The sequence below is a fragment of the Ranitomeya variabilis genome, chromosome 1, assembly GCF_051348905.1.
Source record: "Ranitomeya variabilis isolate aRanVar5 chromosome 1, aRanVar5.hap1, whole genome shotgun sequence".
Classification (NCBI taxonomy): domain Eukaryota; kingdom Metazoa; phylum Chordata; class Amphibia; order Anura; family Dendrobatidae; genus Ranitomeya; species Ranitomeya variabilis.
The window spans coordinates 383,604,276-383,623,662 of NC_135232.1; the positions used below are offsets into that span (position 1 = coordinate 383,604,276).

Consider the following 19,387-nt stretch of genomic DNA (forward strand, 5'->3'; position numbering starts at 1 on the left):
ATTTTAATAGCCAGTAAAGGCTAAGCATACAGTTGTGAGCTGATATTAATAGCCTGGAAAGCTCCATGGGTATTACCCCTTCCCAGACTATAAACATTGGCCTTCAGCCATCGGCTTTCCTCTGCTCTTTACAAAAATTGCGTTGGAGCCCACACCATTTTTTTCAGAAAAATAATCTTTTATTAATTAAATACATGTACAGTAAATCTGAACACACTGTACTAATTGCATTTGTCACAGACATCATGTGAGTGCTGTGCGATTTCTTTCTCGCACTCATAGGCTTGCATTGGCGAGTCTAGGATGATATATGCATATCAAATACGCCTGCAAAAATATACATTGATGTGAGCTGCCCCATAGATCAACACTGGTCCGAGTGCTATGCAATTTTTTCTCACATAGCACTCGCCCGTATTCTATGATAGTGTGACGCCGGCCTTACTGTTGAACTATGTGTTACTTTGTAATGTCTGTACATGTCCTCACTTAATTTTAAAGTGCTGCATAATATGTTGGTGCTATATAAATAAAATTATTTTATTATTATTATGTAAGTAAAAAACTGTATCATTGAAAATGTCTTCTCGTCTTGAAAAAAACAAGATCTCATATGATTCTGTCAGTGGAAAAATAAAGAAGTTAAAACTCTCAGAATATAGCGATGCATAAACAAATAATACAGTTTTAAAATATTGCTTTCAGTGTTCAAAAGTACTAAAGCATAAAAACACAGTATAACTTGGTTATCACTGTAAGGCCGGGGTCGGGTGCAATGCGAAAAACTCGCGAGAGTTTCTTGCATCAATACCCGGCACTGCCGCCGCCACTCGGGACCAGAGCGTGCCAAGACACTCGCGTGAGTTTCTCGCACTGCACAGGCAAGTGTGACCCCAACCTAATACTACTGTGCCGAAAACAAAGACGGCTTATCGCTTTTCATGCAAAGTAAATGGTAAAATATAAACAGAATTACTGAGTTGCTGAGTTTTGCTCATTCTGTGCCTCAAAAATATTAATACAAAGCAATTATAAAAATGTTAAATAGTCCAAAATGGAAATAATAAAAACTTCAACTTATTCTGCAAAAAACATGCATAATGTTTACCAAAAAAAAGAAAGTTGTAATCCTCAGAATATATTGACAAAAATTTATACAATTTTATTTTGTGAAAGTAACAAAATAATACACTATAGAAATCTGGTATTACAGTAATCACACTGATTTGAAAATAAAGCTGTCTTCTCACATACACAGCATGATGTATGGCATAAAAAAATGTCCTTGAATCCGATAAGAACAAGGAATACCACTGCATGAACAGGTGTGTCCAAACTTTTAATTGGAAGTCTATAAAAAATAAACATGAAAGTATACACTATGATTTATACTCCTCAACCCTAAATTTATAACAACAAAAAGAAAACGTTAAATAATTATGGAAATCAGAAGATTGATAGACATGTTAATGATATACAAATTATGTGAAACTTAAAGCTAAATTTTAGACATCTTGATTCATTAAGTATTGTGCTTCATTTGTTTTTTTTCCTTTGTTTTCTAGAATTCTATGACTTCCTTTTTGGTTTTTATTCAGTGTTCTCATTCCCCTTGTTTGATGCTGTTAAAATAAAAATACCTATACTCTCCCCCGATGCCAGCACCGTTCCATTGGCATTCGCAGTTGCATTCCCGGGGCTCACATGTGGTTGTTATTTCATGTGAGCCCTGCACCTAATCAACGCTATTTTCACTGTCCCCACCTTTGGATAAATAGAAAATTAAGAGGAAGTCAAAGAGCAGCCACAGCCCTGACTTGATGTTGATGTTCAATATGTCTGAAGGCGGAAACAGTGAAGCCAGCATTAATTGGGTACAGGGCTTTTGTGACATAACAGCCCCGGGAACTCGAGTGCTGACATCGGAGGTGAGTATAGGTGTTTTTATTTTAACAGCCCCAAACATTCAGAATATAAAATGGGTGTCCGAGCAGTGGATCACCCATTTAAGAAGTGTATATTTCAAAATTATACTTTGATTAGACTATGTAACGCTAATAACGTTTTACAGCTTTCATTACATATTTTTTTGGCTTGAGATTCATTCCTTTATTTGGTGTGAATGTTATTTCATCTGATGACCTCTTTTCCAGTTGCAGTTTTTGCAAAATAATTGTTAACATTAAAAACAATTCATTTCTTGCAAGTTCTTCTCCCAGACATTTACGGACACCGATTCCAAAAAGAATGACATTTTGAGCAATTACTTTGTCTAGTTTTCCATCTTTATCCAAAAAGCGCTCTGGTGTAAAACATTCTGGATCTGCCCAAAGAGTTCTACAACACAAGTAAAATTCAAACACGGTTTTAGGCTGCTTTCATTAAAACAATTCAAGTCAAAATGAAGTAATTTGCATTATATTAACCCCTTAGTGACAAAGTCAATTTTGACCTTAATGACCTGGCCAAATGTGGTAAAAACTCTGGAGCGCTTCAACATGTGCCAGTGATTTTGTTTTTTTTGTGACACATTGTACTTTATGTTAGTGGTAAAGTTAGGTCGATATCTTTTGGGTTTATGTCTGAAAATTGCAGAATTTTTGGAAAAATTTAGAAAAATTAGCAATTTTAATTTTTTATACTTTCAATCTTTATATCCTTATGCTGCACTAATGAAATAATAAGCAACATTTCTCATATGTCTACTTTACATCTGCATCATTTTTCAAACATAATTCTATTTTGTTAGGATGTTAGAAGGGCTAAAATTTAGTGGCAACTTCTAATTTTTTCATGGAATTTACAAAACCTTTTTCTTTAGAGACCTATTCAGAGTTAAGTGGACTTTGGGGAACCTATGTATTGGAAACTTCCCAGAAGTGAGATCATTTTAAAAACCATACCCCTTAAATACTTCAAAACTTCTGTCAGGAATTTTTTAAACCCTTCAAGTGATACACAGGAATTAATGCAAAATCAAATTTAAAAAAAATGCAATTTATAGTTTTGCTTTAGCCCCAATTTTTTTCAGTTTTATATCAGTTTTATAAGAAACATCGCCAAAATATGTACCACACAATTTTTTACCCAGTTTATTCTGAGCGCACTGATATCTCACATGTGGTCAGAAACGTCTGTTTGGACAAATAGCAGAGCTCAGAAGGGAAGGGAAGGGAATTTTGGAACACACATTTGCATGAAATAGATTACAGGTACCATGTTGTATTTGCACAGTCCTTAAGGCACCCAAACAGATGAATAACCCCACAAGTTACCCCATATTGGAACCTACATCCCTCAAGGATTTTATCCAAGGATATGGAGAGCATTTTGAACACACAGATACTACGCAGAATTTAATAAACTTAGGTAGAAAAATATTTAGAATTGAGAGTCCTCAGTGGTTGATACCTTTTAATGGCTAACTGAAAAGATGGTAACAAATTGCAAGCTTTCGAGACTACATACGTCTCTTCATCAGGCAAAGGCTAAAACAAATTCTGAGGAATCACATATTTATGCACAACATAGTATAGAAAAAAAAAAAAAGGGAGAGGGGAAACAAAAACCATGGATAAGCCAGGTGACATGAAGCAGAATTACCATGGGTGATAAACAGTTACGTCCATAAATATTGGGCCAATTCTTAGATAAGGATTGTTTTATTGTCCTGTGATTAGGGTCTGGTTCTGTTGTGATGACCCCACATGGTCTGATGGGCAAGTTCATTAGTTGATGTAAAAAGACATAAATCCGTGTGACACATTCATTCCTGCATTTAGAGTGTCAAAGGTCGTCATCAGTTTATATTCCCAGACTCTCCTGTCTTTCTGCGATTTGAAGTTACCCTTTAATACCCCTCCGTCACATACAACTGATCTGACAGGCGCTTCTCTTTTACTTTCATTTCTCCTTCCTCACCAGATTGTGAGGAAAGCCCCTCCCTCCAGGTAGTCTCCTGTCTCTTGAAGGTCTGTGAAACCTGATATCACAGTTGGATTTCAGAGCTTCAGGGGAGAGGATATAGCTGCACAGATCTCTCAGGCTCATTGTATGTGAATACGTCACATTCAGTAAGGTTGGTATTTTATGTTTTTATTCATCACAATAGTTTATTTAGCTTGTTTTATGAATGTATAGCACAAAATGTGAGGATATTTCATAGAAATAAGGGAGATTTTATAAAAGAAAGTGTGCTGCTCAAGCATATACAGTAGTTCCCTAACATATTCCTTCTCTTGCTTCAGATTATCTGCTGAAATGGAGAGGAAAATGTACAATTTATCCAAACAACTTGATGTTGAGGAAGTAACAAACATGCTGTTAGATGATAGAGACCTCACACTGAATGAGGATTTAGGAGAGGAAAGTGAGATTGATTCTCATGATGAGGTGGAAGAATGTGTCCTGGATTCTGAAACAGAGCAAGATGGTGACAGTGGTGAGGATGAAGAAGTTGGATCATATTATATTGGAAAAGATAAAAATACTAAATGGAACAAGAAGCCATTCCAGAAAAAACGTAGGGAACCTTTAAACATTATTACTCACCTTCCTGCAGTAATAGGAACTGCACGTAATGCAAAAACTGCAGTTGAATGCTGGAACAGTATATTTACAGATGACATTCTGGACTCTATTGTCACATATACCAACCAATATATAGACATTATAAAGGACAAGTACATCTGCAACAGAACCATCAAGCCCACAGATGAAATAGAACTGCGTGCTTTTTTTGGATTACTGTACCTTGCAGGAGCTTATAGGGCAAATAGACAAAGTTTGGAGGAACTTTGGGGTAAAGATGGGGATGGAGTTGAAAAATTTAGCCTTGTTATGTCCATAAACAGATTCAAGATTCTAATTCGTTGCCTTCGGCTTGACGACAGAACTACCCGAACCGAACGCAAAACACATGACCGACTTGCTCCAATTCGTGATATATTTCAAAGATTTGTTGTAAACTGTAAACAAAGTTATTACCCTGGAGAGAATCTCACTATTGACGAAATGCTCCCTGGTTTTCGTGGTAGATGTGCCTTTCGTCAATATATTCCATCAAAGCCAAACAAATATGGAATAAAAATTTATGCCCTTGTTGATGCCAGTAAGACCTACACTTACAACCTGGAAGTTTATGCAGGAAAACAACCAGAAGGTCCTTACTGTGTGAGCAACAAACCCATTGATGTTGTAAAAAGACTGGCTGAACCATTATTTGGATCGGGTCGCAATATTACAGCTGACAATTGGTTTACAAGTTGTGATCTGATTGATTATCTGAAAATTCAGAAGCTGTCATATGTGGGAACTGTAAGAAAAAACAAAAGGGAATTGCCGCCACAGTTTGTAAGTGTGAAAGAGAGACAACAGTACAGCAGTATGTTTGCATTCCATAATGGAAAGGCTTTAGTTTCCTATGTACCACATGCCAAAAAAATCGTACTTCTTTTATCAACACTTCATGATGATGCTGCCATCGATCCTGGGACTGGGGAAGAAAAAAACCCGGAGATAATTACATTTTACAATGCCACCAAAGGGGGTGTGGATACAGCAGATCAGATGTGCTCCACTTTCAACGTCAGCAGAAACATCAAACGCTGGCCAATGGTCATATTTTTTGCTATGTTGAATTTGGGTGGTATAAATTCACAAGTGATTTATCTTGAAAACAAGCTTGAACCACTCCGTAGACGATTGTATCTGAAAAAATTGGCCCATGAACTAGTACTTGGAGAGCTACGCAGGAGAAGCGTGAAAACAATCGGTATCCCCTCTCGCCTTCAAGTTCAGCTCAAAAGGTTCCGCCCAGAAGATGATGGTGAAAAGTCACCATCTGCACCACCTCACAAAAGAAGGAGACGCACCACCTGCCAAACAGAAAGCGGAACCAGAAGGCTTTCAAATTATGAATGTCTCAAATGTCATAAAGCAATTTGCCTGACACATGCAAAAATGGTGTGTAATTCTTGCTATTTGCTCTGCAAGTGTGACTTTTCTGGGGAAACCTCAGCATCTACTTCTGATTGAATATGTTTTTAATAGTACTTAAGGTACCTTAAAATTAAGTTTGTGTTCAAAAATTTTCTTTGTACATTTTTTTGAGAGAGTCGAACTGGGGACTATGAAAAGTTTGTATTTCATAGTTATTAGTTTTATGTTAAGTAAATGGTTTTTTTTGCAACTGATTATGTGTAGTCTCTTTTATTACATCCCTATGAAGGTCACTGATCACTTTTAGAGCACTGAAATTGCAAACATTAGATATTATAGGTATTTTTCCAGCAGGCGCCTGACAGGCACATTGTATGTGAACTCGTTAGTCCGAATATTGTATGTGACGGAGGGATACAAGTAATTTCATGTCCATAATGTTATGATTTGGGAGACAGAAATGTATTGCCACAAGTATATCCATTCTTTTTTCTCTTATTGTATGGCGGTGAGCGTTGATCCTTGTTCTCAGTTTCTGCCCTGTCTCCCCCACATACAGACCCCCAGTTGGACATTTAGTACAAATAATTAGGTACACCACATTAGAGATGACGCAGCTGAAAGTACCTGGGATCTTGTAGTCCTGATGTGAATTGGGGATCTTTATCTTCTCCGTGGTCATCATAAATGGACAGGTTTTACATTTTTTCTGGTAGCAAGGAAAGGTACCTGCAGCTGTTGGAGAGGACAGGGAGCTCTTGACAATGATGCTTCTTAGATTTGGGGGCTGCCTAAAACACAGTAGTGGGGGGTCTGGAAAAATTGCTTGTAGTCGGGCATCTTTTTGCAGTAAAGGTTGTAATTTCCGTGCAGCTCCCCTTAGCGCCTCCAGATTTGGATTGTAGGTAACTACTAGAGACTTAGGTAGTCATATTGAAAATGTTCATTTTTTTCACAAAAATGTTGCTTTTGCCCGAATTTTTAACTTTTGCAAAAGGTAACATGAAAAAGTGGACCACAAAGATTCTTCTGCCAATACTCCACATGTAGGCCAAACATTCTGTTTGAAAACACATCAGGCCTCGAAAAGAACGAACAACATGGTATTTGGAATGTAAATTTGGTTTGAATAGATTGCAGACAGCATGTTTCATTTGCAGAGCCCCTGAGTTGCCAAAACATCAGAAGCCCTCTACAAGTGACCCTATTTTGGAAAGTACATCCATCAAGGAATTCATTTGTGGGTGTGTTGAGGTTGTTGAACCCATAGATGCTTCACATAACTTTTTAACATGTGGATGTGGAAACGAAAATTTTGAATTTTTTGGCTAAAATGTTGATTTAACCCTAAATAAGTAATTTTCACAATGGATAATAGAAAAAAAACAGACCTCATAGTTTATTACACAATTTCTTCTGAACAAGTAGTTTCCCTGTAAGTGGCCAAAAGCTGCTGTTTGGGCACATTGCATGGCTCGAAAAGGGAAAAGCGCTATTTGAATTTTGTAGCGTTAATTGATGTGGAATAGATTATGAATGCCATGTCGAATTTGCGAAGCCCCCGACATTCCAAAATAGCATAAACCCCCACAATTGAATACATTTTGGCAATTAGACCCATCAAGTAATTTATCTAAGTGTGTATCCAGCATTTTTAACCTACAGGTTATTCACTAAACTTTATAACATTGGACCTAATAATTTGTTATGCAATTTTCACTGAACGTGACAGTGCCCCCTATGTAGTTGTGCACTACTGCTTAAGCACACATCAGTATTCGGATGTGAAGGAGGGATACTTGACTCATAGAGCACAGATTTCATTTGAATAGATTGTGGGCTCCACTAGCTGAGCCCCTGACATGACAGAACAGTAGAAACCCCCACAAGTGACTTCATATTGCAAACTTCACTGCATAAGGGATTCATCAAGAGTTGTAGTGACAATGTTGAACACACATATGCCTCACAGAATTTTATAATATTGGGTGTGAATATATAACATTTTAGTAGTAAAAAGGTATTTTTTTATTTGTTGCAAATTTGTCACTTATACAAGAGTTAATAGATGAGACTGGACCCCAAAAAATACTGCACAATTTCTCACAAACGTGTTGATGCCCGATATGTCACCAGATATTGCTGTTTGACTACACGCCAGGGCTGAGAAGGAAGGCTTTTGGAGTCTTAAAAAAGTTTGCGGACAACGGTTGGTGAGCCTCTAAGGTGCAAGAACAGCAGAAAAAAAAACAAAATTGATCCCGTTGTAGAATTTGCACCTCTCAATTAATTAATGTACGGCTGCAGGGACTATTTTTAACATCCATGTAGTGTTTAATTCTGGAGAATCGCAAGTATGCCAGTTTAGTGACCATACACTGTGCCCCCATAATGTGTAGAGCCCCCATATATTGCAGCATTTTCATACATTGTGCCCAGCTTGTGCATTTGGAGACACACACCCCGTAAATTGCTAATTGGACTTTCCCCGCTGCAATAATGCCAAGCAAATGGCTGCTTACTGCGGTTTAGGTACACTGTGGGGCTCAGAAGGAAAGGGACAATTAATTTTGAGAGCATAGATTTCACTGGATTCTATTTGAGGGGCTGGGAGCTGTGTCGCATTTCCAGAGCCTTTGTTCCACCAGTAACGTGGGAACCCTCTATATTTCCAGAGACAGATGATGGACCTGAGTGGGGGCTGGATTTGTGTAGGATAATTTAGGGGTTTTATTGGTAACATTTTGAGGTACATAACATTTTATGATTGCTTTCAGTTAGAAGCAAGATCATATTCTTGTGTTCAACGCTAAGCACTTAAATCAGGGTTTCTGTGTAAATCCCACAAAAATGTGATTCAGAAAAAACCTCCAATGGAACCACTTACTCTAATGAGGCAGATGGAGACACTTCAAAAACAATATAAGGAAAGAAAAAAATGCCAGATAGGGGAAACATATAAAATACAGTAACTCTTTGTTGAAAAACCCAAACTTAGGAGAGGAAAATTAGAACTTTTTTTAATAAAATGATGGTGCAACTTATAGTCGCCTTCCTGCCAATGTATAAAACAAAGGAGTATGGAGCACAAAATGCATAGTGTGAAGTAGATTTTCCTGGGCCCATTCAGGATGTGGGTTCCAAGGCCTAATGGGGTGCATTTGACTGACTATGCAGTAGGGCTCGCCTTCCTGTCAATGTATAAAACAAAGGAGTATGGAGCACAAAATGCATAGTGTGAAGTGGATTTTCCTGCGCCATTCCACTATGTGGGCTCCAAGGCCTAATGGGGTGCATATGACTGACTATGCAGCAGGGCTCGCCTTCCTGCCAATGTACAAAACAAAGGAGTATGGAGCACAAAATGCATATTGTGAAGTGGATTTTCCTGGGCCCATCCACTATGTGGGTTCCAAGGCCTTATGGGGTGCATATGACTGACTATGCAGCAGGGCTCGCCTTCCTGCCAATGTATAAAACAAAGGAGTAAGGAGCACAAAATGCATATTGTGAAGTGGATTTTCCTGGGCCCATCCAATATGTGGGTTCCAAGGCCTAATGGGGTGCATATGACTGACTATGCAGCAGGGCTGGCCTTGCCGCCAATGTGTAAAACAAAGGAGTAAGGAGTACAAAATGCATATTGTGAAGTCGATTTTCATGGGCCCATCCACTATGTGGGTTCAAAGGCTTATTGGGGTGCATATGAATTGGTAGCAGGGCAGGCCTTGAATTCAATGCATCACTTTTTCAGGAGTCCCCCCTGGACATCTTATGAAAGGGGTATTGTGGTGCGTAGTAATTCTTGGCAGCCCATCCACTCACAGCATAGGCTACAACAGCTTAGGAGACCCACTGTTTCATAATGACCCTTTATAAAGATTAATGCCACCTGATGCACCAGTAAAAATAGCCTCTGTGACTTTAAGAGTCCCCCTTCATAAATGAAACAAGATGGGTCTGCTTATGTGTCACACACCACATGGCCAGCTAGGGGTGTTAAATGTTACAATGACATTTCCCAGTGAATGCATTTGTAGTGGTTGAAAGCAATGTTAAAGTTGAAAAAACGCTTCAAAAATGCTGATTCTGAACTAAGCCTAAATGGGAGAGGAAATTTTCGGTCTGGGGTTAAATATTTGGCCTTACAGGCAAGTTATTAACCTGCAAAGGCTGTACCTTGACATATTTCCAAGCAAAACCCGTTTTGGTTTCGTTTTCATGTGTTTTTTGTGGCACCGGGAGAAATGGCATGAATCTCAGAAAAAAATGATTAAAGCTGTGAACTAGGAGTCAGGAATGCTTCCAGGGGCGATCCCCATGAGGTTCCTGTGTGAGCAGTGTTTCCATCATTTTCAGATATTTTTAGACCTTAAAAGTACCCTTGGAGGGATCGCGGTAAAAATATTCGGGTCTCCCATAGACTTACATTGGCTTGTAGTGCTGGCCGAGTACCCGAGTATTCCAATTTGCTCGACCCGAGCAATGAGCACCCAAGCATCTTAGTTCTCGCCCATCACTAGAAACAGCCTGCTTTATCCCAGGTTGTCATTTTGTGGCAGTGATATGAGTCTTTGTGCAGACCTAACGCGCATTAAAAAAAATTATATTTTCATTTGCTGAATGAGATACAACCCGCCGTATCCCACATTGTCATGTTGTGGTGGTGTTATGAATCTGTCTGCAGACCTAATGGGCATTAAAAAAGTTCTATTTTTTCTGTTGCTGAATATGATACAGACCACCATATACCACATTGTAATTTTGTGGTGGTGATATGAAGCTGTCTGCAGACCTCAAGCACAATAAAATATTTATTTTTTTCCATTGATAAACGTGATACAGCCCTCTATATCCAACCATTTCATTTAGTGGCGCTGAAATTGCTCTGTCTGTAGAGCTGTTGCACATCAAAATTATTTTATTTTAATTTTTTTACAAACATGAAATAGAGGCTGAGATCTCAGTCTGAATTTGTTTTGAGCCTATCTTCTGATTTATGTGCATCATTGGCATCCTATTCCTCACGGGCATCTTTTATACCTAGCTTGAGACGTGCCTCTGTTACACCTTCCTTCTGACGAGCATGAAACGCTCTCTGGTAACTGATGTTAGGTAGATGAGTAATAGTTGTAGGCTGGATTCTGGATCTCAAACTTCCTATAGCCGCCCTATTATTGATCCTGTTGTACGTTCCCATTCCTGCCCCCCAAAAAATTCCTGTCACTAACAATAGGGCACATTTCACTTTTAAATTGTAGCATCTCATCAATGTTATACAGGGCTTATTGACAGGCCCAAAAAAATTCTTCTGTTACTAATGTCATGCAGTAGGGGACATGTCACTTTTAAATTGTTTGGAGCATCTACTCAATCTTATACAGGCCTTATCGACAGGCCCCCAAAAATTCTTCTGTTACTAGCATAATACAGTAGGGGACATGTCACTTAAATTGTTTGGAGCATCTAGTCAATGTTATACAGGCCTTATAGACAGGCACAAAAAAATTATTCTGTTACTAAAGTCATACAGTAGGGGACATGTAATTTTTAAATTGTTTGGAGCATCCACTCAATCTTATACAGGACTTATTGACAGGCCCCCAAAAATTATTCTGTTACTAACGTCATACAGTAGGGGACATATGTCTTTTAAATTGTTTGGCGCATCTACTTAATTTTATACAGGCCTTATCGACAGGCCCCCAAAAATTATTCTGTTACTAATGTCATACAGAAGGGGACATGTCACTTTTAAAATGTTTGGAGCATCTACTCAATCTTATACAGCAAAAACCACAACAGGAGGAAAAAAAAGAGGAAAAAACCTCCACTATTCTAGAAAAAACACCACAGAAAAACAGGCAAAGGTGCTTACCTGTCTAGGCCTCAAATCAAATGCACTCTCATGGTGCAGTGGGCCCCAAGTAAAGATGGCGACTACACAGGTGTGGTAATTAGTGTTGAGCATTCCGATGCTGCAAGTATCGGGTATCGGCCGATACTTGCTGTATCGGAATTCCGATACCGGGATTCCGATACTCTTGTGGTATCGGGTATCGGGTATCGCAACAACATTAATGTTAAAATGTGTAAAAGAGAGAATTAAAATAAAAAATATCGCTATACTCACCTCTCCGACGCAGCCGGGACTTCAGCGAGGGAACCGGCAGCGTTGTTTGTTTAAAATTCGCGCTATTACTTGGTTACGTGAATTCCCGGCTTGTGATTGGTCAGGTCGGCCACGTTGCCGGGACGCGGACCAATCACAGCAAGCCGTGACGAAATTACGTCACGGCTTGCTGTGATTGGTCCGCGTCCCGGCAATATGGCCGCCCTGACCAATCACAAGCCGTGACGTCACGGGAGGCTGGACACGCGCCCATTTTAAAATGAGCGCGTCCAGCCTCCCGGCTTGTGATTGGTTGACCGCGGCGCAACCAATCACAAGCCGTGACGTCACGGGAGGCTGGACACGCGCCCATTTTAAAATGAGCGCGTCCAGCCTCCCGGCTTGTGATTGGTTGACCGCGGCGCAACCAATCACAAGCCGTGACGTCACGGGAGGCTGGACACGCGCCCATTTTAAAATGAGCGCATGTCCAGCCTCCCGTGACGTCACGGCTTGTGATTGGTCAGGGCGGCCATATTGCCGGGACGCGGACCAATCACAGCAAGCCGTGACGTAATTTCGTCACGGCTTGCTGTGATTGGTCCGCGTCCCGGCAACATGGCCGACCTGACCAATCACAAGCCGGGAATTCACGTAACCAAGTAATAGCGCGAATTTTAAACAAACAACGCTGCCGGTTCCCTCGCTGAAGTCCCGGCTGCGTCGGAGAGGTGAGTATAGCGATATTTTTTATTTTAATTCTTTCTTTTACACATTTATATGGTTCCCAGGGCCTGAAGGAGAGTTTCCTCTCCTTCAGACCCTGGGAACCATCAGGAATACCGTCCGATACTTGAGTCCCATTGACTTGTATTGGTATCGGGTATCGGTATCGGATTGGATCCGATACTTTGCCGGTATCGGCCGATACTTTCCGATACCGATACTTTCAAGTATCGGACGGTATCGCTCAACACTAGTGGTAATACCAAATGAGACAGCCAGCCTACAATCAGGGATTGGCCGCTGGGCACACCAGTGCAAATAATAATCTGCAGCAATGTACACACAGAGTATGCACAGCAACTGGATCCTAGCCTATTAGTAACGCCATGTGGCGGGCTGACCAGTGCTAACTGTAATGCGTCCTGTGTGAACAGAGGCCACAACTTACAAAGCCATCAGGGCCCAACTGCACCTCAAAAAGTAAAAGTAAAAAAAGTGCACAAGAACATATCGATATTAACTAATATCTATAATATTAACTAATACCTTACATTTTTCGATATGTTCTTGTGCACTTTTTTTACTTTTACTTTTTGAGGTGCAGTTGGGCCCTGATGGCTTTGTAAGTTGTGGCCTCTGTTCACACAGGACGCATTACAGTTAGCACTGGTCAGCCCGCCACATGGCGTTACTAATAGGCTAGGATCCAGTTGCTGTGCATACTCTGTGTGTACATTGCTGCAGATTATTATTTGCACTGGTGTGCCCAGCGGCCAATCCCTGATTGTAGGCTGGCTGTCTCATTTGGTATTACCACACCTGTGTAGTCGCCATCTTTACTTGGGGCCCACTGCACCATGAGAGTGCATTTGATTTGAGGCCTAGACAGGTAAGCACCTTTGCCTGTTTTTCTGTGGTGTTTTTTCTAGAATAGTGGAGGTTTTTTCCTCTTTTTTTTCCTCCTGTTGTGGTTTTTGCTGTTAGACTAGGACTGGCAAGCGTGAGGACCCGTGACGTGGGTTGCCAGCTTATGTATTGTGGCCATAATATTAACTAATACCTTACATTTTTCGATATGTTCTTGTGCACTTTTTTTACTTTTACTTTTTGAGGTGCAGTTGGGCCCTGATGGCTTTGTAAGTTGTGGCCTCTGTTCACACAGGACGCATTACAGTTAGCACTGGTCAGCCCGCCACATGGCGTTACTAATAGGCTAGGATCCAGTTGCTGTGCATACTCTGTGTGTACATTGCTGCAGATTATTATTTGCACTGGTGTGCCCAGCGGCCAATCCCTGATTGTAGGCTGGCTGTCTCATTTGGTATTACCACACCTGTGTAGTCGCCATCTTTACTTGGGGCCCACTGCACCATGAGAGTGCATTTGATTTGAGGCCTAGACAGGTAAGCACCTTTGCCTGTTTTTCTGTGGTGTTTTTTCAATCTTATACAGGCCTTATTGACATACCCAAAAAAGTTCTTCTGTTACTAACGTCATACAGTAGGTGACATCTCACTTTGATATTTTTTGGAACATATCTTTTATGTCATGCAGGCCTCATCGACACTTAAACAATTCTTTCTGCTGTGAGTAGCGTGATTAACCATGCCATATTTCACCTTCTAATTTTGTGCCGCTGAAATTCAGCTGTGTACAGAGGTTATGCTGAGTAAAAAATCTATTTTTAGTTGCGAATAGTCTGATCCAAGCACACTATCTGAGCAACATGACTGTAAAAAAGCGAGATCGTGGAGGAAGGGGGATTAGGCTTGGTGTTCGAGGTGTATGTGGGGTAGGTGTTACTGTTTCTGAAAGCACTAGTGACCCACTAAAGTGACGTCCTACCAAAGACAACTGACAATTTCTGTTACTGGATGTTGTAGTTTTTAGTGTGCTGCATTGTTCTTGCGTAATTGCAGGTTCTGATATCTTTAGTGGGGCTTATATGAGTGCTGTTGCTGCTGCTGCTGGAGATGTTAAAAATAATTTGTGGAAATGTGAACAGCCCTGCTTGAATGTCCATCTGCTTGGTTGGGTGTAATCAAAGACCTGTTGGTCCCTATAATACTATTTCTACTGTAGTAAAATTGATGCCACTTTGTTAGTGTCTGGCACTAATTTTTGTAAATGTGTAGATTCCGCATTGGGTCTCCTTCTTGTGTGTTGCCTGTAGCAGTAGGCCTCCGATACTGGCAGTTCCCACTGTCTTTGAGTCAACTACCCATGTTACTATCCTTACATTTTTCTGACAATAGTAATCTATGAAACTGATATGTGTGCCTGAGCAACACTTTCAATTTTTGGAGGTTTGAATCACTTATATAGCACCAATAATTCAACATTCGCTTTACAGACATCACTGGCACTGACATCATTGGGACTCACAACATAAATTTACTATCTGTATGTCTTTGTAGTGTGGGTAGAAAAATAGTTGCTGGGAGTAAACCCTCACAAACAAGGGTAGAACATACAAACTTTTTGCAGATGCTGTCCTTGGTGGTGTTATAACACAGGACTACAGCGCTACAAGACTGCTAATGTTTTTGTGTTGACAACTGAAAATTTTTGTGGTTGGAAGGCTATCTCTGTGATTCAAATTGTGCGCCTCACTGCTGTGTTGGGGAAAACCACTGTCAAGATTGTCTTCCAGCATGTTTTAATACTGCAGCATGGGTGCATCCCTTCTAGGGGGGAAGCAACAGGCAAAATGTACTTTTGTATTGTGTCTAGAAAACACTGGCAACCCAGTAGTCAGCATTATTTGGAATCATAACTATACGGGTAACAATCATGTTGCAGATAGTGCTGGAAGAAGGCACTCATGGGTTGGTCTCTTTCATGAGGTCCAACTCCACAGTGTGTTGGTGGTGGTATAACACTCAAGCTTTCTTCATCCATCCCCTCCTGACAACCACAGACATCATAGAGGGAATCATTATCGTCCTCATCTCCTAACTGTTGCTCGTTCATCACCTCTTACTTCTCATCCTTTTCAAGGTCCTTCTCCATTTGTTCCTCCCATGGCAAACGTTTGTGAGATGACAGACCTAAACGTATAGATATTGCTAACCCTAAATGTATCCTCCTCTGCTTCCTCCTCTTCCCGCAGGACCACCACCACTACCTGCTCACCCACACTATTTAAAGTGTGCTCCAGCATGTATAACAGTATTAGGGATGCTGATGACAGCAACTTCACCACTAACCCTCTTAGTAGACATTAAGAAATCATACAGAAGGGTGCAGAGGTCCTTCATCTGTATTCAGTATGCAAGTGTGAATTGCACCACGTCCACTGCGTTGTGTCAGGCTATGAAAAATGTCATCCTGCACCAGGTTTCAGCTCTGCTGCCACAGTCGCTGCAACATGTGCATAGTTTAATTCCATGGTGTAGTCATATCGTATATCAACTGGTTAACCGGTAGTCCGAAACATCTTGCTTCCGACTGAAGTGGAATGGTGGAAGTCAACACGACAGTGGTTTCTGCAGCAGAAAATTCAGGCTAGAACAGTGGCGGAGGAAATGCTGTACCATCAGGTTGAGGATGCAAACCATGCAAGACAAGTGTGTAAGGTTGGCTCAGTGTAGGGCCGCCACCAAGTTTGCACCATTATTGCACAAGGCCTTCCCTAGCTCCAGGTTGAGTGTAGACAGCCAATGCTCAAACTCGGCATGGATAAGCTGTCCAAAACTGTTGATCTGTATGACTGATATCTCCAAGGCATATTATTGTATGCACTGCCTGATTACGGTGATCCCTGGCTGCGCAGTATGGAGGTGGGGAAGGGATTCTCTCTGCAGTGTTGTAACGTGTGCTTAATTAAGTCAGGGGTTGAGGGAGCAGGTGGAGGCCCTAGAGGAGGTGGAGGAGGCAGAAGCACTGCAGGAACTGTTACATACAGAGGTTTGTTCTGCACCCTGGCAGACATGCAGTGCCTTGCAAAAGTATTCGGCTCCCTAGAACTTTTCAACCTTTTCTCACATATCATGCTTCAAACATAAAGATACCTAATGTAAATTTTTGGTAAAGAATCAACAACAAGTAGAACACAATTGTGAAGTTGAATGAAAATTATTGGTTATTTTAAATTTTTGTGGAAATTCAAAAACTGAAAGGTGGGACGTGCAATATTACTTTACTTTACTTTCAGTGCAGCAAACTCACTGCAGAAGTTCATTGTGGATCTCTGAATAATCCAATGTTGTCCTAAATGCCTAATGATGATAAATATAGTCCACCTTTTTGTAATCAGGTCTCCATATAAATGCACCAGCTCTATGATAGTCTCAGGGTTCTGTTTGAAGCACAGAGAGCATGAAGACCTAGGAACACAACAGGCAGGTCCGTAATACTGTTGTGGAGAAGTTTAAAGCCAGATTTGGATACAAAATGATTTCCAAAACTTTAAACATCTCAAGGAGCACTGTGCAAGCGATCATATTGAAAAGGAAGGAGTATGATACCACTGCAAATCTACCAAGACCCGGCAGTCCCTCTAAACCTTCATCTCAAACAAGGAGAAGACTGATCAGAGATGCAGCCAAGAAAGCCATTTCTCAAAAGATATCCAAAAAAATGTGTTGTTTAAAGTTTGCATCAAGCCACCTGGGAGACACATCAAACATGTGGAAGAAGGTGCTGTGGCCAGATGAAACCAAAATTGAACTTTTTGGCAACAATGCCAAACGATATGTTTGGCGTGAAGGCAACACAGCTCATCATCCTGAACACACCATCCCCACTGTCAAACATGGTGGCGGCAGCATCATGGTTTGGGCCTGCTTTTCTTCAGCAGGGACAGTGAAGATGGTTAAAATTGATGGGAAGATGGATGGAACCAAATACAAGACCATTCTTGAAGAAAACCTGTTGGAGTCTGCAAAAGACATGGACTGGGAAGGAGATTTGTCTTCCAACAAGACAATGATTCCAAACATAAAGCAAAATCTACAATGGAATGGTTCACAAATAAATGTATCCAGGTGTTAGAATGGCCAAGTTAAAGTCCAGACCTCAATCCAATCGAGAATCTGTGAAAAGAGCTGAAAACTGCTGTTCACAAACGATCTCCATCAAACCTCACTGAGATCGAGCTGTTTGCCAAGGAAGAATGGGCAAGAATTTCAGTCTTTCGATGTACTCAACTGATGGAGACATACACCAAGTGACTTGCAGCTGTAATCGCAGCAAAAGGTGGCATTACAAAGTATAAAGTTAAAGGGGCCGAATAATATTGCACGCCCCACTTTTCAGTTTTTGAATTTCCACAAAAATTTAAAATAACCAATAAATTTCGTTCAACTTCACAATTCTGTTCCACTTGTTGTTAATTCTTCACCAAAAATTTACATATGGTATCTTTATGTTTGAAGCATGATATGTGGGAAATGGTTGAAAAGTTCCAGGGAGCTGAATACGTTCGCAAGGCACTTTTGCATTTTTCAGGGAACAGGTGATGTGTTTGTGACTTGTTGCTGTAGCGCAGGCACTAGGGTTGAGCGAAACGGATTGGACAAATTAAAAAATCGACGACTTTCGGCAAAGTTGGGTTTCATGAAATCCGACCGGATCCTAGTGTGGGATCGGCCATGAGGTCGCCGATATCTGCGCGCAAAAGTCACGTTTCGTATGACGCTTTCAGCGCCATTTTTCAGCCAATAAAGGAGGACGCAGAGTGTGGGCAGCGTGATGACATAGGTCTCGGTCCCCACCATCTTAGAGAAGGGCATGACAGTAATTGGCTTGCTTCCTGCGGCGTCACAGGGGCTATGAAGGGGTCTGGACGCCGACCGCCATCTTACTACTGCCGATCTTAGCATAGGGAGAGGTTGCTGCAGCTTCATCAGAAGGGATATAGTTAGGGAGGGAAGATTAACCCCCAAACTGCTTGTGCTGTAGCGATTTCCACTGTACAACACCACCTTTTTTTTGCAGGGACAGTGGAGGCTATATTTTTGTGCATCAGCTCTGTAGCTTATTAGGCTGCCTTATAAGGCTCCCTGATAGCTGCATTGCTGTTTGCACGCTGCTGTGCAAACCAACTGCTTTTTTAAAAGCAAAAATCCTGTTGCTCCTTTCTGCACAGTTATCTTGTTTATTTGTCCACACTTTTGTGTGCAGCAGTCCTTTTTATTGCTGCCATACTTGTCCTGAGATCATTGTAGGGAGATTGAAATTGTACTACAGTCCTTGTATTTTTTCATATATACATTCCAGCCACTTTCGGACACTTACATTGTGTTGTTTTATACACTGGGCCTGAGTTTTGGTTCAGTCTCCCAAAAAAATGTGAGATTCAAATTCTCACAAAGTGTATATACTTCAGTCCAGTTAGTTTGTCGTATGTCAGCCAGCCACTTTCTGCCACTTAGATTGCGTTGTTATAAACACTGGGCCTGAGTTTTGGTTCAGTCTCCCCAAAAAAAGTGAGATTCAAATTCTCACAAAGTGGATATACTTCAGTCCTGTTAGTTTGTCGTATATCAGCCAGCCACTTTCTGCCACTTACATTGCGTTGTTATATACACTGGGCCTGAGTTTTGGTTCAGTCTCCCCCCAAAAAAAGTGAGATTCAAATTCTCACAAAGTGAATATACTTCAATC

General features: G+C 40.8%; 1 protein-coding gene across 1 annotated transcript in view; it reads right to left on the reverse strand.

Annotated features, from left to right (window-relative positions):
* Window positions 1–1,141: 1,141 nt before the first annotated feature.
* Window positions 1,142–19,387, reverse strand: part of LOC143760658 (cytochrome P450 1A3-like) — an 86,404-nt gene continuing 68,158 nt past the window's right edge. Inside the window, exon 7 of the mRNA XM_077249043.1 lies at window positions 1,142–2,337. Coding sequence (XP_077105158.1) covers window positions 2,055–2,337 — 283 coding nt within the window. The 3' untranslated portion in view covers window positions 1,142–2,054. The remainder of the gene's footprint in view (window positions 2,338–19,387) is intronic.